General features: G+C 41.3%; 1 protein-coding gene across 5 annotated transcripts in view; it reads right to left on the bottom strand.

Moving 5' to 3' along the window:
* The window catches only part of MYO5A (myosin VA), a 191,882-nt gene extending 179,779 nt beyond the window's left edge, over positions 1 to 12,103 (bottom strand). For 3 of the 5 annotated variants that reach the window (XM_047862541.1, XM_047862544.1, XM_047862542.1), the window contains exon 1: positions 11,809 to 12,103. In XM_047862541.1, the coding sequence (XP_047718497.1) occupies positions 11,809 to 11,835 (27 nt within the window). In that variant the 5' untranslated portion in view covers positions 11,836 to 12,103. The remainder of the gene's footprint in view (positions 1 to 11,808) is intronic. The other 2 variants (XM_047862543.1, XM_047862545.1) reach the window with 1 other exon arrangement.
* Between the last annotated feature and the right edge of the window lie 11,987 nt (positions 12,104 to 24,090).

Genomic DNA, 24,090 nt, shown 5'->3' with positions numbered 1-24,090 from the left:
AAACTATGTCATTTAATCTTCTTAATAACTCTACGAAGTAGATATTACTATTACCCCATCCTACAGATGAGGAAGGAAGACACAAAGAAGTAGGGTAGAGTGGGATGAACAGGAAGGGGAGATGACGAGTTCAATTTTGAATATGCTAGGCTCCAAGTGCTTGTAAAGATGCCCATAGGCAATCATCACAGAGACCTAGGTTTGTAGGGAAAGCAAATAGGCTGGAAACAGATTTGCAAGTCGTCAACACAGGTTCATACCTAACTTTTCAGGAGCAGATCAGGCCACAGTGGGAGGGAGTTTAGGTTACAGACAGAGCCTGGGAGCACCAATATCTAGGGGGTAATAGGAGGTTGCTGAGGTTATGAAGAAGACAAAGCAGCCAGAAAAGAGAATAATAGCCACAACCAAAAGAGCAATAAAGCAGCCAACAGTTAAGTATGTTATTATGTATCAGTTACTATTCTAAACATTTTTTATATATTAAAAAATTTAGGGGGCACCTGGTGGCTCAGTCAGTTGAGCATCTGCCTCTTGATTTTAGCTCAGAACATGATCTCATGGCCATGAGATCAAGCCCGGCATCAGGCTGTATGCTAAGCATGGAACCTGCCAAAGATTCTTTCTCTCAACACTCTCTCTTACTCTCTCAAAGAAAAAAGAAAAAACTTAGTCATCATTAAAACCATATGAGGTAGGTGTTATTATCCTTATAATAAAAATGAGGAAATTGAGGCGCATGGAGGCTAAGTAGCTCATCAAGGTCACACAAAAAGTGAACAGAGAATCCAGGATTCCAACCACAATTCAAACTCTAAGTATAGGTCCATACCTTGACTGCTATGATATAGTGCCTCTCTTTCAGGCACTGGAAGAGGTAGAAGCCAAGGAAGGACACAGTTGTATCAAAGTCCTCAGAATAGTGTCTGGTCCATAGTAAGACCTCAGTAAATATTAACCATGATTATTTGATAATTATACTGCCATGGAGTCATGCATTTATGCAAGCCACAGTTTTTAGAAGAAAACAAGTAACAACTAAAGAAGGTAAAAATCAAGGTTTTCATGGAGGAATAAAAGCGAAGAAATTTCCAACGACACTAAGGCTTCTGCTCAGTTTCCTATGGCTTCAATATCCACATTTCCAAACAATCAACTTTCAACCACACTTGTGGCTACCATTCCTTAAGCAGTGCTGCTGTACACAGCAATGACCCACTGGCCTCACAAACCCCAAAACACCTTCTGAGTGCTATAAAGATTCTGTTCTAGGATGCTATCTTTAATGCTGGGTGTATTTTGCTCCATTCTACTTGTGTTTTTGTTTTATTTTTTAGAGCGAGCAAGTGAGCTCAGGCAGGGGAGGGGCTGGGGGGGGGGGAGAGAGAGAGAGAGAGAGAGAGAGAGAGAGAGAGAGAGAGAGAATATCTTAAGTAGGCTCCACTCTCGGGCTCAATCCCATGCCTCTGGGATCATGACTTGGGCCACAATCAAGAGTTGGATGCTCAACTGACTGAGCCATCCAGGCACTTCCATTCTATTTGTTTTAAAGCAGGTGCGGAAGATCTCTCAGGTTCTTGAGTATCCACTGAAAACAAATAATTGTTCCAGACCACTCCAGACAAATAATTGTTCTAATCAGGAGGACATGTTGTCTATAATAAAATGGTAACATATTTTCAGGTAATTTACAAGTTAATATTATATTGTTTGTACTCTTAGGACAAAAGCTTCATGGTTATTTTAATTCTTTCTAATTCAATAATTCTGTCTGGCCCAGATTCCCCCAAGATCAAAGAGAAACAATGAATAAGGGCAACAATGAGGAAAATGGTCAGAAAAAGCAAATAGTTTAGATTTCCAAAAGGTTAAGTTTTTGAAATAAATTTATGTATTTCAATCTAAGAGGATTTCTCAAAACACAATAAAGGCATTGGATGGCAAAAAGCATCTCACATAAGTGGGACATCTGGTCATCCTAGCCCTGAAGCAATGTACATAGAAAGTGCTATTTTTAAAATGAAATAAATGTGAATACACTACCCTGCATAAATGTAAATGATAACACTTATCAGGGAGACGTGGAATATAAAATTGACTAAAACTGACTAATTCAAAGATTTATGTACATAGATGCTCACCATAGTCCCTGTCTTATAATAGTGAAAAGGCCAAGCAGTAAATAAATTATGGTACATGCAGATGATGGAAAATTATGCAGTCACTAAAAACATTCTTAATGAATATTTAATCATAAAAAATTTTTCACAATACATATTACATTTAAAACATCATAATAACTACATTATGAATACAGATGAGGGGTGCCTGGGTGGCTAGGTCGGTTAAGCATCTGACTTCAGCTCAGGTCATGATCTCGTGGTTCGTGGGTTCAAGCCCCCAGTCAGGCTCTGTGCTGACAGCTCAGATCCTGGAGCCTACTTCAGATTTTGTCTCTCCCTCTCTCTGCCCCTCACTTGCTCATGCTCTCTCTCTCTCTCAAGAATAAACATTAAAAAATACATACATACATACATACATACATACAGATGAAAGAATTAAGGAAGCAAATTACTAATTGGCAATGATTATTTCTGGATGGTATTAGTTTATTTTTAATTTTCTTCCTTCATATGTTTTTGTATTTTCCAAATTGTTCATGATGTATCATTTCTATAAGCAAAAAAGAAACTACTGAAAAGTTATTTTTTAACAGTTTTTCCAATAAATCTCTGCTTCTGTTTTTAACTCTTTCCCACTTTTTCTTACCCTAGTTTAAGCCTTAAGGTCTAGGGCAGAGGTTCTCAAATGAGGGTAGTAGGGAGAGGAATTTGGCCCCCCCATGGGATATTTGGCAATGTCTGTAGATAATAAAGTTTGTTGTCACAACTGGGGGTGTGGGATGTTACTGGCTCTAGCAGATAAAGGTTAGGGATTTGGCTAAACATATGAATACACAGGACAAGCCTGCAGAAAGGAAGGATTATCTAGCCTTCTATGACAATAGGGCAGAGGTTGAGAAATTTTGGTCTAAGATGAAAAAAATGAGTATAAACAGGAAGGGTGGGTGAAAATGCAATATTAGCTCTAGTGGCTAGCGGCTTTTCACTTCTATAAAAAGATATAGATATATACCTAAAGAGATAGATAATACCCATCTATTTATTCTGAATTGATAAATACTGAATCCACATTTTGACCCAAATTCCTTATTAAAATACACATCTCCTGATTTTATGAAACATCTCCAGGACTTCTGCTCCCAGCATGACCATGACACTTGTCAAATAAGAAGTAAGATTTTTCTCAGCTTGAACACATAGAGACCAATTCTGAATAAAGTTTTTAAAATACTGTTACAACAATGTTTTAAAGTAAGATGGTATCCTTAAAGAAATAGCTGGTCATCTTATTGTATATACTTCAGTAGGGCAAAATGAAAAACTAAGTTCTCACTAGTGCAGTCTAGACTAAAAACTAGTCTAACACAAAAGTGTTTAATTGTTTAAAACACATAGACACCCCCATACACAGAAAAAAACTTATGTAAACTCATGAGAAATTACTTTCTATTGTGATATCAGGTTCAGAGAATGGTAACAAAGCAGAAGTACAAGGATTTGAGGAAATGAAGCACCCTCCACAATCTAATTAGTTACTGAATAACAATTTACTTCATAAGAATTTGTTTTATTCCCTTTTTGGGGAGTGTGTGTGTGTGTGTGTGTGTGTGTGTGTGTGTGTATGTATTTGATTATAACAAAGCACAAGAGAGCACTAGGATGAATAGATAAAACAAAGGAGTAGGGGGATCAAGATGACAGAGGACATCTGTCGACGTAGACAGATAACACTTGTAGGTGACAGAATGGAAGGCAAGAGAGCATAAAAAGAACATTGAAGATGCATACAGGATGAGTTAGACAATCAAACGGGAATAATAAATTTTACAATGTATTCATTGCTGAAAATGAGGGAAGAGATCATGTATTCAAGCAAAAAAATGAAGAAAATGAGGGGAAATAAAATGCTGAGTAAATAGGGCAGAAAGAGATCAGAAGGAAAGGTGACATAGGGTTCATAACCCCCTAATTAAGACTGAATGAAAAATACTTTTCAAATCTTCAATCTCTGATAGGATTTCAGTAACATTTGCTTATATGGATTCTCCATGGCTCTTTTTTCTTTTTTTTTTAATTCAAATGATTCTCTAGGGAAAGATATACAATGTCTTCTGTCCATGCAAAATCCTCCCATTCTTCTGCTTAAAGACCAGAAGGGTAGGGGCAGAATTCAATCGCTTTGTCATTTTTGGTGACTTATTCATAGCAGACACTGACTATTCTTTATGATGGGCAACAGTTTTCAGCCACCAGATGTGAGCAGAGCTATTCATCATGAGATCTTATCCTCTGCCTGGCCTGAGATGAGCAGGACTTGACTACACATAGTATTTTTCCTCCACTGCCTACACAGCAGAGTGGAATGAGAGGGCACATGACCCCTAGCAAGGGCAACCAGGATTCTTCTATCAGACTCTCTTCCTCCAGGCCCAGAGCTGGAAGATCATGTGGTCGGCAGGTGCCACTGACCATCTTTTTCATCATGAAAAGAGCTGTCATGTGGATGAAACCAATGGTAGACAGCATAATCTGACATGAAAGTCAGTGACAGAGAGCCCAAGAGACCACATTCTAGCTTTGAATCCATGGACCTGGGTGTTCAGGTCATAGAAGCAAATAAAATCCTTTTTGGCTTTGAGTCATGTTTCTGTTACTTCCAACTAAAACAGCTCTGGCTGGTAAACTGTTTAACACTGTCAAAGAGATGTTTGTTAAGTCAGTATCTCAGAACTATGATGTATGAATTATCCAAACCCTTTTTATTTATCTACTACATACTAGCTGCCATCATAACTTGAGGTAATAAGTTTCATAAATGTAAACATAATGTTTAAAGCAGAAATTCATTTTACAATGTTTATTTTTGAGAAAGAGAGAGACAGAATGAGAGCAGGGAGAGGCAGAGAGAGAGGGAGACAGAATCCAAAGCAGGCTCCAGGCTACGAGGTGTCAGCACAGAGCTCAACATGGGACCCAAACCCACAAACCATGAGACCATGACCTGAGCCGAATTCGGATGCTTAACTGACTGTTACCCAGGCACCCCCAAGTAGAAATTCATTTTAAATAAAATATTTATTTATTTCAAGATCTAACAAGAATCCCTGAGATTTGATGTTATAAAACTTCTATTATTCTTGATGTTAAATACTTCATCATTTTCCACCTTCACCTTTCTGAGTTAAGGAGTTCTGCCTTTCTAATCTACCTTCTTTCTTGCCATAATCATTTTACTTCTCCCATTCTGAAACTCCTCTAGTCTCCGTGTGTTTTTACAAAGAAGTAGAAACCCCAAACATACACACAGGATTCCTGGCCAGGAAAATGCAAGTTTCTGTATGAGTGACTAAGGAGAAACAAAACTTGTCTTTTTAGTGCCCGGCCTCCCTCCAGTTCAGCACTGTGAACACAACAACATGTTCACAGCACAGCAGCACATCAGGCCAAAGGAGGTAGACAGATGGTCCTCATGAACACTTAGAAGTGGACAATGTACTTCTCCCTTGATTTCAACCAAGTTTGGAGTCTTTATTTTGAAGTCAAAACATAATCACACCATCCCCAAGTTCCACAACTGGCAAAAAGCCTCTGTGGTACAAGGAGCTGTTTAATACTAATGGCTACTGGTTTAGGAGACTTCCAGCTGAGGAGGGCTTAGAAAAGAAATGGAGAAGGTCCGAGGCATGAAGAAGCCAGGGATAAGTTTCTGCAGTTTAAAAATCTGTATCACCACAAACCCAGACTGACATTACAACCAAGGTAGATGGAACAGGACAACTGTTAAAAGGCAAAAGTGACCAACGGGCATTTTAGCACACTAAGGACCTAAGGACCCAAGGCATCAAAGGCAGACCCTATCAATAAAGGTAAAGGGGTAAGTGTGTGAAGGAAAAATTAAATAAATCACCTAAAATCCTTTTCGATCCACTCCCACCTCCCACTGTGAATGAAACTCCACAGAAGCGACACCTCAGTTCAGGCCTCTAGACTAAGTATCTCTCTATTGGTTGGGCTAACGTGAAACCATAACATACATTTTGAAAACAAACAACTCTTCCTGCTGCCCCACTGGGCAAGCACAACTCCGGTAAATAGGAGTTCATTTAAAAAATTATCCTTTTAGCCACAAAGAATTAACTGGGGAAGAAAAGAAGCTTAGCACAAGGAACTTTTGAGGATGATGAAAATGTTCTGTATCTTGTTTGTGGTAGTGGTTACATGACAGAACATATCTGTCAAACTCACTAAACTGTACATTCAAAATGAGTGAATTTTATTACATATAAATTATACCTCACTAAAGTTGTTGGAAAGAGAGACAGAGAGGCAGGTGCTGGAAGGAAAGGAGAGGACAAACTCCCCAGGGAGACAAATGGACAAAGTCTGGGACGACTCTGTGGGAAGGAGACCTGTCAGTCGTGTGGAATGGGAGGAGTGGGGTTGCCCACATGATACTTTACCGAGGGCCAGGCCTTATTACATACTAGCTGCTCCTGGCTAGGAGTCTCAACTTTTCACAAGACCTTATACTTCATTAGGAATTGCCTAAGTAGAAACGAATACATCAAACTCTATCCTCCAGTGGGCCATGTGCCCCTACATTCTCCCTATGGAGGCAAAATCCATTATAAAGTAAAAAACTAAGAAGCTACATTACCTTCGGAGACAGGATGTAAGGAAAGAGGGTTTGCCTGTCCTCTCCCACACTTTCTTATAGTGCACCTCCACCCTGCCCCAACCCTTTGGAGGTAATGGTTAAATCCCAGGAACCCCATTCATAGACCTTCCTCCAGTATTCCCCTACTTTGAACTGCTAAAAGCACCAGATTTGAAATGTTCATCTGGCAGTAGCAACTCTCATTAAAATGAGAACTCCTTTGTACTCTTTTAGCCACTGGGCAATACACCAAACTTTCACACTTCAAGAGACAGTAACAAATTTCAAGAGGAAATCATGAGCTTTCTGCTGTGCTCAAGCAGTCTGAAGAAGTATTTCTTAGTAGCTTACAGGTTACACAGAGTCTGCAAAACTCCATGACATAATAGGAATTAATTTCCAGTTTCCAAATCTAGAGCTACTGGTGTTAACTGATGCTGTTCCCTCTCCTTCCCTTCCTGTACCTAATCCATCACAGAGACCTGCCTCTCAGCTTTGTCCTTTTCTCACATAACTTCTGCCTGTGCCTCAGTCTACCAGAGCTTCATCACTTCCTATTTTGTTTCCTACAATGGTTTTTTTTTGGTGGGTTTTTTATTTTTTATTTTTTTTTTTTGGTTTCCCTGGCTCCCAGCTCTCCACTCTATTACTCATCCTGTTCAACATGCCTGGAAATGTGCTTACTTGTTTAACCACTTCTTTGTACCCTGCTCCATTCCTACAAGTGAACTAATCATCTCAAACTATCATTTAGAGTCTGTTTCCCTGCCATTAGAGACATCGGGAGAAAATATAGATGGAAGGGGCAGGACAGGATACTTGAGGAAATCGAATGTATTTGCTAAATCCTCTATCAGGCACATGATGAGACATGAGGTTTCTGTCCTGCTTTAAGATGCTGAAAGTAGTCTGAGAAATGTAATTTCAACACCCAAATATTAGAATTTCCAGGATTGATGGTAGGGGGAAAATGGCATAGAATATAAAACAGGAACTATCCCAGAAAAAAATCTAGGCCATGTGGCTTCAGTAGGTATGAAGAAATATAGTGGGAAAGGAAGATTACAGATATACAATCTATTGGCCTAAATTGTAGTTTCATCTAGGAAAGTTTATGTTGCTTCTCTAGTAGGGGCTTTAGTTTTTGTACTGTTACAAAACTCAGCATCCTGATACACAATGGGACTCCTAATTAAACGACTTCAGGTAATCTCGGGCATTCTAGGGCATTTATGGTGTTATCCATGATGTTTGGGAAGCTCATGTGAGGAGGACTACCATGACATTTTACTGCTGCTGGTGATCTATCCAGGCCTAATTAATAAACTCTGCTCCACAAATGCTGAATCCTTCGAAGTTACTGAAAGCATCTATGGGTGACATTATGATTCAAATATCCACTGGCAAGTCAAGACTAGCAAATATTTTCAAAATCAGAAAGCAATGAGATATCATAGCCACCTTTAATTCTTTTGGGAACAAGACAGGTGGATCTAAACACAAACTGACCCACGACTGTGATTATACTAAATATCCCTGAATTATATTATTTTTTTGAGAGAGAGTACACACACACAAACACACAAGAGGGGCAGAGGGAGAAGGAGAGAGAGAATTTTAATCAGGCTCCACAGAGCGTGATGCAGGGCTCCATCCCATGACCCTGAAATTATGACCTGAGCAGAAATCAAGAGTCGGATGCTCAACCGACTGAGCCACCAGGCGGCCCCTGAATTGTAAACTTTATTTTTTTTTAATGTTTATTTATTTATTTTGAGAGAGAGAACGTGAAAGCTTTTTGGTTTTTGGGTTTTTTTTAATGTTTACTTATTTAAGAAATGTACACTTTAGGGGCACCTGGGTGGCTCAGTCAGTTAAGCATCGGGCTTCAGCTCAGGTCATGATCTCACCATTTGTGAGTTCGAACCCCACGTGGGTTCTGTGCTGACAGCTCAGAACCTGGCACCTGCTTTGGATTCTGTGTCTGCCTCTCTCTTGGCCCCTCCCCTGCTCGCTTACTCTCTCAAAAAATAAATAAACATTAAAAAAATTAAAAAAAAAGAATCGTACACTTTAAATTGGGAGTTGCATGGTATGTAAATTATATCTCAATAAAGCCTTTATTTTAAAAACCAACAAACAGGGGTGCCTGGGTGGCTCAGTCAGTTAAGCATCTGACTCTTGATTTTGGCTCAGGTCATGATCTCATGGGTTGTGGGCTGGAGCCCTGAGTCGGGCTCTGTGCTGCCAGCGAAGCCTGCTTGGGATTCTCTCTCCTTCTCTCTCTCTCTCTGCCCCTGCCCCTGTGCTTTCTCTCTCTCTCTCTCTCTCTCTCTCTCTCTCAGAATAAACTTAAAAATAAAATAAAATAAAATAAAATAAAAACATTTTAACCAAAATGTTAGTTTCCAGAAATGTTATATCCTGGGAATCTAGCTATTGTCCTTAAAATGTTTATGCTGCTGGAAAAATTTACAAAATGGAAGCCCTGATAACTTACTATGAGAAAACCATTATCATTTTAGCTACAAAGAATAAACTGAATGATCTCTTGCCTTTCACTGTTATGCGAGCTGATATGTATCACATATCAAAATCTGCCTTTAAACTCTGAATGACATTTTTTAAAAGGGCACTTTTCAGATTTAACCACTACGTTGAATACCATAATTATGGCATGTCACTAATACATCTTTCCTTATAATCTACTCCAGAACTTCCTTCCCTATAATCCTCTGTGAGGGAAAAATCCTTGTGTTTATCCATTGATTTAACCTCTAATGATTTCCCTCTTCCTCTAATAATCACTACCCAAGCTTCTATCTCTAGAATCATCCAACCTTCCCCACGTCCCAACCCATTCCCTAATTTCTACTAATAAATACCACACCAGCTGTCTCCCTGCTATGGAGGTAACAACAGGTTATTTATGCTCCTGGATATTCAAAGTAGGTCAAGAATATAGGAAACAGACTGTGAGCCCTGTGCGGGAAAGGGCTGTGTCTTGTTCGTTGTTAGAACCTCTCAATATTAAATAAAGTACCTGGCACCCAAGAGGTGCTCAATAAATATTCTGGCCCACCATTAAGCTAAGCCCCATTCACAAAAAGAATTAGCCAACAAATAGCCAAGTGAGGAGATTATACTTAGGCATAAATGTATTTAGAAGGCAATTTAAGCTCAACTCACTTTTGATGTCTAAACCAGTCTGTCTTTACAATGCCTAAAAGCCAAATTTTAACAGTGTGTGATGAAGCTATGACCAAAACTCAAATCCTTGCAATTTAAAAATCACAGTATTTAAAAACTTTTTTTTTTCTTCAAAATTATCTTGGGAGAAAAAAAGCTGATTTAACACCAAGAGCAATTTATTATCCAGTCTCTAGTTAAGCAGCCCACAATTAGGCAGCTCACTGATGGACTCCTCACCACAGTGAAGAGTAGAGGGCTATACAAAGGAACTAAGGAATGTTTACAGACCTGTATCTCTTCATGGCACTTCTCAGTACCTACCCTCATATGTTCATTATGAGGAATAAACGAGTTATTTGTAAAGCACTTAGAGCAGTACCTGGCACATAGTTAGCACTGGATCAATGTTTATTAATAAAGTAACAGAATCAGTTCCTAATTGCATTCATTCATACATTAGAGGCCTACAATGCCTAAGAAAATTACCAGGTTTAGAGAGAAGTTCCTACTGTGAAGTCTTTAAATGTATGGCTGGGAAAAAAAGGGGGACCTAAAGAGTGTTTCAAGCAAACTCCTCATTTCATGGTTGAAGAAATTAATCATATACCTCATATTTGTTGAGAAATTCACAGGCTGCAAAAGCTTTCCCATCTATTACTAGGTCTGATCTCACAACAGCCTTGTAAGAGATGTCGGGCAGGTGTAATTAACTCCATTTACAGATATGAGACAATCAAACAAAAGAAGTTAAGTGACTTGCCCAAGGTCACACCGTAAGTGAAATGGCCTGGGCCAGAATCCAGGTCTCTTGATGGTGGGTTCAGACTTCTTCTATAACATGCTGCAACTTGGGTCCTGGGTTTACTTTGCATCACATTTGGAAGCAATGATTCTAAGATCCTAAATGGAGATTCTGCCACAAACGTGAACTTGAAAAGTTAAGGCAATTCTGTTAACTGGAATTAAGGGTAATTAACAGTTAGCAAAACACCTACGTACACTGGAGTTATAGTATAAAATGCCATGACTACCTACATACATTCACAAAGCACCACACCGCCCAAGACAAATTTTCATAAGTGTTCAAAGGGGCAGTTTTCCAAAATATGCCATTCATAGATTACCAGACCCGGAGAATACTGATGTCAGTGTAAGAAAGAAAAGGCTGCCACTTTCCTTAAGGCTCGCCCCAGAGGATGGTGAAGCCATGGAGCATAACAAGGCTCTAAGGGATTCACGTAGGTAGCAAACTCCCAGGGACAAATGAGAGCCGAGCATCCGAGCCCATGAATCATCTCGCATTTATCCGGCTGCATCTTCAAGGGCTCACCACCCCCAGGGAAGCAATGTGAAACCCGGCTTCAGGGGTGAAAAATCGACTGGCGACCGTGTTTGCAGGACTCCAAATAATCTCACAGAACAGCTGGCTGGCGGTAGAAGTGGCACCGCATACCAACACAAGACGTTATTTTAAGCGCCTGTCCCCAAGGGAGGGACCATCTGATCCACCCGATCAAGCATCTCCCGCAACCAGGCGTTTTCCGAAACCAAACCGGCGGGCAGGGCAATCCTGGCGGCGGCCCCCCCTTTCCAATCAGAAACCCGCTGAGCACCCAGCCCAGGAAGCGTGGCAGAGGCCAGAGAGACCCCCAAGGCAGGCCTGCGCCCCGAGCGCCCGAAAGAGGAAGGCGCCTCTGCGGCAGGCGGGCCGGGCCGGGGGTTTTGAAATGATCGGGAAGGGGTGGTGCAGCCGCGCCGGCCCCCGCGCCCCCGCCCCTCCCTAGCCCCACAGCGGGCGGTGCCGGGCCGCGCGGCCCCCTCCCCGCGGCGCCTCACCTTTGTGTAGAGCTCGGACGCTGCCATGGCGGGGCCCCGCGGCGCCGACGCCCCCCGCCTGAGCGGAGGCCGCACCTCGCCTGGGCGGCCGCCCGCGCCAACTAGGAAGCGCCCAGGCAGCCGCCGGCGGCGCGCGGGGCAGGGCCGGGCGGGGCGGGCAGCGGCGGGCGGGGCGGGGCGGGGCGCCTCAGGCGCGGGCGGCCCGCGGAGACCTCGCCATCACTCCCGGGCTCGCCACGAGCAGGCGCGAGCGCTCCGCGTGCCCGGGGTCCTCGGGGTCGCAGCCGCAGCCCCCTGGGCGGCCGGTGATGCTGCCGCCGCCGCCGCCGCCGCCGCCGCCCTGTGCATTGTGGGAGCGGGAGGAGGCTGCGCTCCGGCGCTGCCACAGCGGCTGCTCAGGGCTCTCTCCGGCTCACGCTGCCTCCCCTCGGCTGCCGGCTCCGAGCATCCTTGCCCTGCTAGCCAGCGCCGCCGAGGCCCGGAAGCCCGCCCCGGCCACTCTTTCGCGGCACACCTGCCCCGGGGGCGCGTGGCACCCCGGACGTCCCTTCTCCCCTACAGCGAGCCCTGGGCGGTGCAGAATGGCCCAGCCACCGAGAGGGGCGGCGATAGCTGGTGTCACTGCGTGTGTCCAGGTAAACGACTAGGAGTCTCCAGATGCTTTTCCTATCCTTCCAGGCAATTTTAGAGAAACGATTTGGGAGGAGGCTTCTTCGAAGTCCACAGAACAACCTAGAACTCACAGAAGATCCTGTTAGGAGCAGCGAACTGGGAGCTGGACAGTGAGGACCAGTAATCTGGGATAGATGATCACCAAAATCACCCTAACACTTGGGCATCAGCCCGGGCATCGTTTCTTGAAACAAGATGCCCCCAGGGGGGCAGCCCAGGTGCCTACCTCTGCTAAGTCTATGTGTTTGCCAAGGTGCCACTGCCTTTCCGACCCAGTCCTGTTGCCCCTGGTGATTATCCGTTCCATGGTGCCACCAGAAGCTATCCGGATGCCACCTGAAGATTGCAGGGGCTTTTGTACAAAGTCCATACTGCAAATTAACTCTGTATCAAAAGGTCAAAGGAGTCTCAGGAGTGCCATTCAATCTGCTCACTGTTATTCTTGCACACCAAGCCCAAGAATGTGGTCTTTTCCCACCCCCAACCCCCTGTACCCATACTGTCTTCACCTTCTACCTGCTCTGCACCCCCACTTTCACTCCTGGCTGACTAATCTCCATATTTTTTTTAATCCCAGCCTCTTATTATTCTCATTTTATTTCTTTGAATTCTGAAATGCCTGTCCTGGCAATCTGAGATGGGTTCTATCAAGACCATGTCTCAAGGCTGGCCCCGGTGTGTATCCAGCATGTGTATGTGAAGGAAGACCATTGATATGTTGGGGGAGGGCTTAGGGCCAGTCCTCACTCCCTGGAATTCAAGCTTGTCTTTCCCTTACTCACTGTTCACAATCCCCTCAGAGATGCCATAGGTAATGGCTACAGAATCCAAAGACCCACAGAATTCTCTGTTCCTTCCAATTTTAAAATCACATCTCTTTCATGTTTTGGGGTCCCACCCTTTGTCCAGACACAAAAAGGGAAAATGTGTAGCTATGACCAGTACAACAGGAAGGGCACTGGATTGAGATTTAGGAGGATTGAATTCTACCTCTTATAAATTCTTCATGCCTTGTGTAAGGTGGTAACCACTCTGTTTCCTCATCCTCAGATAATACTTACCTCTCAGGACTGTTGAGAAATGTTCAACATTTGGAGTTTACGGCATACCCCCCAGGGTATGCTGCTTTGGCATACCAACTATTTTGAGTTCAGAGCGCTTGAAAAACAGCAAATACAAGAAAAACATTCTTTTTCTTAAAAGAAGGACATGAAATTCCTATAGGAAAGATGTCCTCCCTATACCAGAAGGAAAGTAACATTCTTATCATCAAGGAGAAGCTGAGACCAAGAGAATTCTGCACCAACAAACCTTTGTTAAAGTAATTCTTACCTACCATTCGCCTCCCCACAGAGTTTAGTCACTTTTCCACAATTGCTTCTCTTTGTTCAACCTACCGTAAAAGCAAATAGGTTTTGCCATTTCTTTGGGTCAATGCTCCTGTGTCACAGAAAACAACATAAATACATATGTCACTTCTCCTCTTAATCGGTCTTTGTCAGTTTAATTTTTATACACAGCTAGGGACTCCAAAAGGGTTGAGGAAAACTTTTTCTTCCCCTATATTAAGAAAAAGCTTTAAAAAGGGTCTCATAGATGAGACTTTTTTTTTTTTTTGACAGAGAGACAAAAAACTAGAACTATTGTCTTCTAATTCCTAAACACGTGCATTCAACCACCCAAATTTTGGGGGCCACAGTAAGAGAAAGGTAGTGGAGATGAGGAAGAGGAGAAGGATTCTCTACCCTTGACTTGACTTTACCTCATTCAGAAAAAGAGTAGGCTTAAAAGCCAAAAGAAGCAACAAGGAAACCCAGATGGCTGACCTCCCTTACTTTAATCACATATATTCACAGTTCCAAGCACTTTGTCATTAGTGAAGTATGGAAACTAGCAATAGTTACAACTTTCCAGGATTTAGGATTCCTCCCTCCCAAAGAGTTGCCAGATGTCATTGTATATTTGAAGTTAATGAAGTTCTCAATTATCACTTTATAATTGGCAACATTTTCATGTAGTTTGTCTCAAATAAAAACAATGCCCAAGTTAATGTGAAAAATCCCTCTCTTCCAAAACATTTGTATCACTTTTTGCAACAAATATTGAGAGCTATTATGTGCCAGACACTGTTTTACATGTTCACTTGTGAGTGAACAACACAGATAAAATCTCTGACCTCAAGGAGCTTATATTCTAATCAGGGAGACAATGATAAAGGTAGAAGGGAAAGACGACAAGTATTCATTTGCTGAGATTGCACTAATAAAGCACCACAAATAGCATGGCTTAAACTGTAATGTGCTGTATGATCTGGAGGCTAGAAGTCTTCGATCTAAGTGTTGGCAGAGTTGGTTCCTTCCAGAAGCTGGGAGAGAGACTGTTCCAGGCCTCTCTCCTATATCCCAGTGGTTTGCTTACAGTCTTTGACATTCATTGGATTCTGCTGCTCACCCCAATCTCAGTCTTCATTTTTACATGGCATTCTCCCCGTGTGCATGTGTGTCTGTGTCTAAATTTCACATTTTTATAAGGCCACAGTCATGTTGGATTAGGGCCCAGCCTAATGACCTCATCTTAACATGATCATTTACAAAGACCCTATTTCCAATAAGGTCTCATTCACAAGGACTAGGAGTAGAAAGGACTTAAGCATCTTTTAGAGGTGGGGAGGGGACACACAATTCAACCCATAGCTGTGTACAATGAAGAAAAACTAAACAGAAAACAGAATGTGGGAGGCTAGCACTTTAGTAGGGTGGTCATTGCTTTATTCAAATTGAAAAAAATAATTTGATGGAGGGCCTATTAGGTGCCAGCACTTAAAATAATAAAGACAGAAATTAATGAAATATGGCATTTGACCTGGGGGAGCTCACTATAATGAGTAGCTGGGGAAGGGGCAGTCCATGCTGCATGATCATAGAAAATAGTAATTCTAGGGGTGCCTGGGTGGTTCAGTCGGTTAAGCATCTGATTCCTAGTTTGGGTTCAGGTCATGATCTCATAGTTCGTGAGTTTGAGCTCCACATCGGGCTCTGCACTGGTGGTGCAAAGCCTCCTTGGGATTCTGTCTCTTTCTGCCACTCCCCTGATCAAGCACTCTCTCTCTCAAACAAAATAAATACATTTTTTAAAAAAGTAGTAATTCTGATTCTGTAAGACTAGCCTATTCTAGAAGCAGAGGCAAAACACTGTGTTACTGGTTAATTAGTTGGCATTTATATATCCTAATATTTAGTGTTTCAGAGGACTAGACCCTAGGGCACGGGTGACATTTGAATGGGTGGGAAAGAACCCCAAATAGTTCACTGGAAGATCCAAATAATGATATGTATGAGAGGTCTTTTATTATCAAAGTATATATAAAAGAATAGTATAAGGGAACTAGGCTATGAAGCAAAGCCAAAATTAAGAATAAAGACCTAGAAGACTTTTGAAAGATGGAAGGCAGGGGGCGCCTGGGTGGCTCAGTCGATTGGGCATCCGACTTCGGCTCAGGTCACGATCTCGAGATCCGTGATTTCGAGCCCCGCGTCGGGCTCTGTGCTGACTGCTCAGAGCCTGGAGCCTGTTTCACATTCTGTGTCTCCCTCTCTCTCTGACCCTCCCCCGTTCATGCTCTGTCTCTCTCTGTCTCAAAAATAAATAAACCTCAAAAAAAAAAATTAAAAAAAAAAAAAAAAAGAAAGAAAGATGGTAAGGCAGGCATCAGGAACTACTAGCTCCCCACCCCTTCACTTCTCCAACCCTAGCCAGTTTTTCTAGCTCCCTCCCACCTGAATTTAGGCCTAGGCACACTTTAAGACTCCCAAGGCAAGGAGGATTAAAAGTATAGTACTTAACTCAAAAGGTGCAATTATTTTTAGTCTCAGTACCTATTATTCTAATTCTAGATTCTAATCTTCTGTGTCCTAAAATATCTGTGTGATCTCTGGCCCTTTGTTCCCAGTGTTCTCCCTGTGCCCTGACCACCAGCTATTTGACTAGCCTCTGCATCTCTATGCCTGGTTCTTTGGTACCAGATTCCCCCATCAGCTGATGTTCTGGATCTTGAAATGCTTTCTACTCATATCCATAGCATTCACCTGCTTTATACTACCCTGATCTTCGTGAATTACTTGATTTTAAGTACACCTACTTTCCATGTGGTAGTGATGGAAGCTCCTCAGTAGTCAAAATGACTTAGATTAAAATGACCTTGATTCTAGTCCTAGTTCTAATGTGGGACTAAGCCACCTAGCCCATGTGAGCCTTCTTTTGTTTTGTTCTTTAAATACACTTCTTAAAAGTTTATTTATTTTTGAAGGGGGGTGGAGAGACAGAGAGAGAGAGAACACTAGGCAGGGAAGGGACAGAAACAAGGAGAGAATCCCAAGCAGGCTCTGAGAGGTTAGCCCAAAGCCCGATGCAGGGCTCCAACTCACAAAACACGAGGTCATGACCTGAGTCAAAGTCAGATGCTTAACCAACTGAGCCACCCAGGTGCCTTAAATAAACTTTTAATTTATGTTTTATATTAATAGAAAAAATTACAAAGATAATACAAAGTTGTCATACACCTGGGCAATGAATTGAATGTTTATACCTCTGCCACCCTCCCATCCCTACCCCTGCCTAATTCATATATTGAAATCCTACCCCCCAAGGTGATGGTAGTAGGAGGTGTGGGCTTTGGAAGGTGATTAGGTAATAAGGGTGGAGACTTCATGAATGGCATTAGTGCCCTTATAAAAGAGACCCCAGAAAGATCCCTCACCCCTTCTACCATGTGAAGATACTGTGTCACCAGACACCAAGGTGTCAGCACCTTGATCTTGGGCTTCCCAGCCTCCAGAATCGTGAGAAATTTCTGTTGTTAAGCCATCCAGTCTATGGTATTTTGTTATAGTAGCTTGAATAGATTAAGAGACCCTGCAACCATTTTACCTTATTATTATCTTAGTATAGTATATTTGTTACAATCAATGAATTAATACTGGCATATTATCATTAATTAAAGTCCACACTTTATTCAAATTTCCTTAGTTTTTACCTCATTTCCTTTTCTGTTCCAGGATCCTAGATTACATTTAATCATCTCATGTGGATCTTCTTGGATGACAGTTCTTCCCTTGTTTTTGATGACAGTTTTGGGTAGTAAGATCAAGTATGTTGTAGAACATTCCTCAGTTGGGATTTGTCTTGCTTAGACTGGGCTTTTTTTCGTGTGTGTGTGAGGGAGCGTGCCATTTCATCACATCAAATCAAGGGCCATACTATCAACATGATATTACTATTGATATTGACCTAGACCATCTGGCTCAGGTAGTGTTTGCCAAGTGTCTCCATTGTAAAGTTACTATTTTCCCTGTTACAGGCTGAATTGTATCTCCTCAAAATCCTTATTTTCAGTTCTAACCCTCAGTAACTCACAATGTGACTGTATCTTGAGAGTGTCTTTAAAGAGGCAATTAATTTAAAATGAGGTCATTTGGGCCTTCATCCAATGATTGATGTCTTTAGAAGAGGAAATTAGTGCACAAACATGTGCAGAGATGACCATGTGAAGACACAGGGAGAGACACAACTGCAAGCCAAGGGGAAAGGCCCCAGAAGAAACCACACTTGCTAATACCTTGATCTTGGACTTCCAGCCTGCGGAACTGTGAAAAAACAAATGTTGTTTAGGCCTTCCAGACTGTGGTACTTTGTTAGGACAGCCCTAGCAAACTAACACACAGACCCCTTTCTGTACTCTTGAATGAAATCCCTCTATAGAGGCCATGCTTCAAGAGTGGGGAGTTATGCCCCCACCTCCTTGAGGACAGAGTACTTACATAAATTTGGAATTCTTTTCCATGGGTAATTTGTCTCATCTTACTCATTTATTCAATCATTTATTTATATCAGTATGGATTCATGGATATATTTATACTCTGGGTTATAATCTCATACTACTTAATTTTGTTGCTCAAATCATTCAAGCTTTGGCCACTGGGAGTTTTGCATTGGTTCCTGTGTCCATCCCTTTGACACACACCTGCATTATTGTGTGTGGGGTTTTTTTTGTTTTTTGCTTTGTGTTTTAAAGTACTTCCTTACTTTCTAGCACTACAAGATACTATAGATTCATCTTATATATTTCCTCTCCAGTCCTAGAATCAGCCATTTCTCTGAGGAGCTCTGGTTCCTTTCACTGGGGAATGGTATTAGAAACAAAGATCTGGGACTCATTGTTACTGGGGTATTGTTGCTTCTTGGATCTGTCAGTCACAGAGCAAGAACACAGAACATACATATACTGACGTGTATGTAGAGATATCTATACTCATTTCTATATGTAGCAGCCTATATTTATATTAAGCTGTCCATGAATTCATACTGATGTCTCTAATTTCAGACTATTACTACGTGGATCATTCTGGCCTCCTCCCCTGGCTTATCTGTAAACTCCAATAGTGAGGAACCTGAGCCTGTCTTCTTTTAATCAGCAACTTAGATGTGTATTGAAGGGTTCAAATGAAATAAATGAGAAAGTGTACTGGAAAGTGGACTGTGCTATATAAGAGATCATTATCAAATTTTCAGTCTTCTCTTCCCCCACCTACTCAGTCCCTGCCCTGGACTGCCCAAGCCTATGCTGTTGTCGGATTCAGTGGAAATCCAACAAAGAATCGAGTGACTTCTGAAAGAGCATTCTGGAAGAGGAACAAAATGAAATGAGGGATCAGCCAGAAGGGATGAATAGCTCAAAGATTAGGACTGTAAAAATGTACTTATTTGGCTATACCGCCTGTCTGTATAGTTTAAGCCTTTTTCTTCTTTCTTAATGTTTCTTATTTATTTCTGAGAGAACATGAGTGGGGGACCAGGGGCGTGTCTGAGAATCTGAAGTGACGGAGGGTCAGAGAGGATCCAAAGTGGGGCTCTGCACTGACAGTTAATGAGCCCAACGCAGGGCTTGAAGTCATGAACCATGAGATCATGACCTGAGCCAAAGTCAGACTAAGGCTCTTCGAGTGAGGCATGTCAAATCGAAATGAGTAAGGGAATAACTGAATTCCCTGAAGTTCTCATACACTAAGGAAGACAATACTGCAGTGGTGTGTTGAAGAGGCATCACAGGTATAACAGCATCTGTCTTATTCGTTTGCCTGTCATCTTTTCTGTGTTTTGGGGAAATTTCTACATTAGTCTTGCCTCCTGATAGAAAAATCAGGATGCAAATCCCCCACGTCTCTTGCAGCTCAGATGTAGTTGTATGACCTAGTCTACAAAGATCAGATTCATCTGCACGGTGTAGGATATGGGAGGGAGCAGATATCAGAAAACAGACTCTTCCCAGAACTTCCATTTGCAAAGGAAGGTAGCAGCAGAAGTGGTCCAGTTCTGGGGACAACAGTGGTTACATCCAAGTTGGACTCTCGGCTTTTAGTGTTTGGTTGTGGCGGCGGAAGCAGCAGCAGCACTTTGCCTATCAGGCCGTTGCTGTAACATGCATGTTTCTTGGCGTTATTGCAAGACTGTTTCTCTAGCCTTTCCAACAATTTTGTAACTGATGTATTTTCTGATAAATCCTTTTCGGCTTAAAGGAGACAGTGCTTCGTGATTGAGAACCTTGACCAGTATAGACTGGAATAGCAGCAGTTAATGGGAATGGCTAAAATTCAAGGGTATGCTTTCTTTCAGAAAATACTGGGCACTTACGAAGCCTGGGCTAAGTAAGTACTGGAGCAAACTGATAAGATATTTTCCTGCAAGGGAGAATAACTGAATGGAGGCAACTAGAATGCACTGTGATTAAGTGTTAAAACAGTGTTATGTGGAGATGGTTATTGTGTCTCATAGGATGGAACAATTATCATGATGTGGGGGAGGTGAACATTCAATTCTTACAAAAGTATGCTTGAATTAAGTTCTGAAATACAACTAGGAATGTATCAACAGATAATACCAACTAAGACAAGCCACAGACTGCGGAAAGATATTTATGATGTATAAACTATGCGCAAAGTTTAAGATAAAGAACTTCCATTTCTTCTAGGGAACCTGACCTAAGACACAGGCGAAAAGCAATAGTTGCCATATATGGAATCTAGAAAATAATGGATTCAGTTCAGGAGAGCAGCTAAGTCCCAAGATGAGAGCTGTATATAAGAATTAGAAAGCAATGAGTTCAGATTGAAGCAAAGAAGTTTCCTGGAACAAAAGGAAGACTTAGAGAATACTTAATATAATGAAAGACAGTAAAATAATTGTGGTTATGATAGAGGCCAAAAGTACAAGGGGAAAAAATAATTAAACACCAAAAACCAAAATACTATGTAAGAAAATGTGATCACAGTATAAACTGTGATCTACAGTGAACTGTATCAACTGATAAAGCTGAGGTAACTGTGAAAAATAGTTATAAAATAGAATGCAAATGTTACCAACTTCGATAATGTAACTGTAAGAATAGAGATGACAAAAGTTGAGGGTGGGGGGAGAGTCAAAAGTAAAGACAGGAAATTAATATTGTCATTTTACCTACCAGAGAGGCAAGAATTACTGTTGACAGCCAATAAGAAATAAAGGTGAAAAAATAATATTAGACACTGTAAAGGAAGTCTATAAAAAGAACCCAGAGTAGTAATATTATAATCCTTGAAGGAGGTTGGGAGGGAGGGAAGTGATGTAAACTAAATCCTCATCAGTCTTGAAAACCACTAATTTATGTCTAAAATTAAGCAATCAAGAAACAGTGATATGAACGTACTTTTGAGAGGTATGGAGCCAACTACCAGGAAAAAACACAAAACTGAATGTTTCAGTTAGTTTTCCCTCTGGGAAGCTAAACTTGCCTGTAGAGGTCTATATTGTGATTCTTAGCTTTTCACGATGTCCCGTTTATACTAACCTTCAGAATAACATACAGGAGAACTTTAAAAAAAAAACCTGAAAGGAACAGAAATTTAGTAACAATTTAGAACCAAGTTTGGCTTCTATCATTGTTTTCCATATTTTTACCCTATGATTGATGCCCTGCTTGAGACCATCTGCTCCATTTGGTTCTCTTACAAAAGAATTTAAGCAATGATCCCAGTGAAACCACTTTTAAATTTCTAGGTCCTTTCTGATCTGTATTAATGTACATATATGTGTTTTACAAAGTTATAAAGACCCTTTTGGGTCTCAAACTTCCATCCTCTTCTCTCATCCCCTCCAGGAAGTGACCTCACAACCATGTCTTATGAATGGGAGTAAGGTCACTTGGGGAGCACTCTCCTCTAGTGTCCCTTTCCCCACCTGAACTTTAGTCATTCGTTCTGACTCTTTGAAAGACATGCATGCTAAGGCTGATCTCTTCACCCATGCTCTCCATCCTACTTCTTGCCTTTTTGCCTCTTCTACATCTTTGGTCTTTCTTCCTTACTTTTTGTTTTGCCTGTAATCAAACTCAAACCATTCTTACATTTAAAAACAAATCTAAAACGGTACCTTCTTTCATGTGCCTCAGAAATCTCTCAAAAGAACCACACCCTTACCACTAATTCCTCTTTAGTTGTTTATCATTGCTTTTCTATTTCTCAGCCGCATGCCCACCCATACCTTTTCTACTGAAACTATTGCTTAAGTGACCAGGTATACAAATTTTCATTAAATCTACAGGCCTTTCTTTGAGTCCCACCCTTCTTACTGCTCTGCCATCCTCCCCACTTTAGACTATCTTCCTTTTATTGAAACTTTTTCCTCTTTGCTTCTGACATTTGTAGAACGTACCTCTCATGGGAATGTGAATTAGTGCAATTAGCTGACAATGTTGTAACAAAACATAAAGGAGTCACAAGATATGAAACAAGTATAATGAGTTGTTCTTTAAAGTTTACATATAAACCTTAACATATGAGAAAATAAACTTGGCAGGAATAATACTAAGTGTGACCATTTTAAATGTCCCCAGCTGGCAAACACTGGAGCCACAGACCTAACTTACTTACAGGTATTCAAGGCAGAAGTCTTAGAATCAGTAGTAATTGTCTGCCAATTACAAAAAATCAAAAACAGGGGCGCCTGGGTGGCTCAGTCGGTTAGGTGTCCGACTTTGTCTCAGGTCATGATTTCACGGTTAGGGAGTTCGAGCCCCACGTTGGGCTCTGTGCTGACAGCTCAGAGCCTGGAGCCTGTTTCAGATTCTGTGTCTCCTTCTCTCTTTGACCTTTCCCCATTCATGCTTTGTCTCTGTCTCAAAAATAAATAAACGTTAGAAAAAAGAATTTTTTAAAAAATCAAAAACAAAAAAACCAATTATTTTTAGTCTTTTAGCAAGTACATTCACAGTAATTGGGGGCTTTTCATAATACTGATGTTAAAGTGGTTGAGAATAACCAAAAACAGTAAAGGTTTGTGTTCTGTAACTTAACGGCAGAAAGCTGCCCACTGGCGTGTCTTTGATCTTTACCCTTAAATTAAAATATGGCTGCTCTATAGTGATCACTTCCGCAGTAACACTTACCCTTGAACCCAGGTTTGAACTGCACAGGTCCACTTAGATGTATGTGAACTTTCTTCCAATAAATACAGTACTGCAAATGTATTTTCCTTATGATTTTCTTAACATTTTCTTTTCCCTCGAAGTATGTAATACATATAATATACAAAATGTTAATCAACTGTTATCAGTAAGGTTTCCAGTCAAAAGTAGGCTTACTTAGTTACATTTTGGAGGAGTCAAAAGTTTTATTTGCGTATTTTCCACTGTGCAGAGGGCCACGGACTTAACCTCTGCACTGTTCAAGGGTCAGCTTCACATCAGTAGACAAAGTCATTAAAAACATTAGCTTGAATTCTCAGGTATACCAATTTCAGTGATGTGAGGTTTAGGAGAAAAAAGCTCTTTGACACTTCCTCATTCAGAGAATTATTGAGTATAAAGACTTACCTCAATGAAGGAAAGGCCAGATACAGCTGAGACAGCATTCTCTCTCTGCATCCATGTCCTTAATCTGGTTTTCCACTTACATGTCCAACCCAATACTTCATTTTTTATTAAGCATTTGAGTATATATAAACTGCTTGGGATACAATAATGAATTAAATCTCCCTCTAAGAAAGTTAAAAGTTGAGCAGAGATCAGAATGAAATAGAGCCAGCCAAGCTATGAATCCAGGGAAATGTCTAGTGGAAAAGAAATATGTCAAGCATAGGGCAGAAATAAGCTTCGAACATTTTTAAGTGGTTATTAAGAGTGGAAGCCAGGAAAGGTATAGAAGCACAACATGGACAAGAGAGCAGGAGCAGAAAGTGATGTGTTAGGAACCACAGAAAGTGTTCAGCTAAGAAATATTAATCAGGGGTATGGTGCCAGCAATGGAGAGAAATCAGCAAATTCAGTATGTATTGGTGACTATTGGTCACGGCCTCTGAGCAATCACATACGACTCCAAGTTCATTTGAGTACCTGAGTAGATAAATGCATGGTGTTATCATTTACCAACGGCTGGGAAGAAAAAACAATGTGGAGACAAATCACAAGTTCTTCCTTGACATGCTATGTTCTCCAACCAAACTTCCTTATTCAGCCCACATTTCCCCAAGTCCTTGCCTATTTGAAAACAATATCCCCTCTACCTAAAATGATCTTCTAGCTCC

This window comes from Prionailurus viverrinus, chromosome B3 (assembly GCF_022837055.1).
Source record: "Prionailurus viverrinus isolate Anna chromosome B3, UM_Priviv_1.0, whole genome shotgun sequence".
NCBI lineage: Eukaryota > Metazoa > Chordata > Mammalia > Carnivora > Felidae > Prionailurus > Prionailurus viverrinus.
Note: the sequence above shows the minus strand (reverse complement) of the source record. Positions and strands in the feature narration are given on the sequence as shown.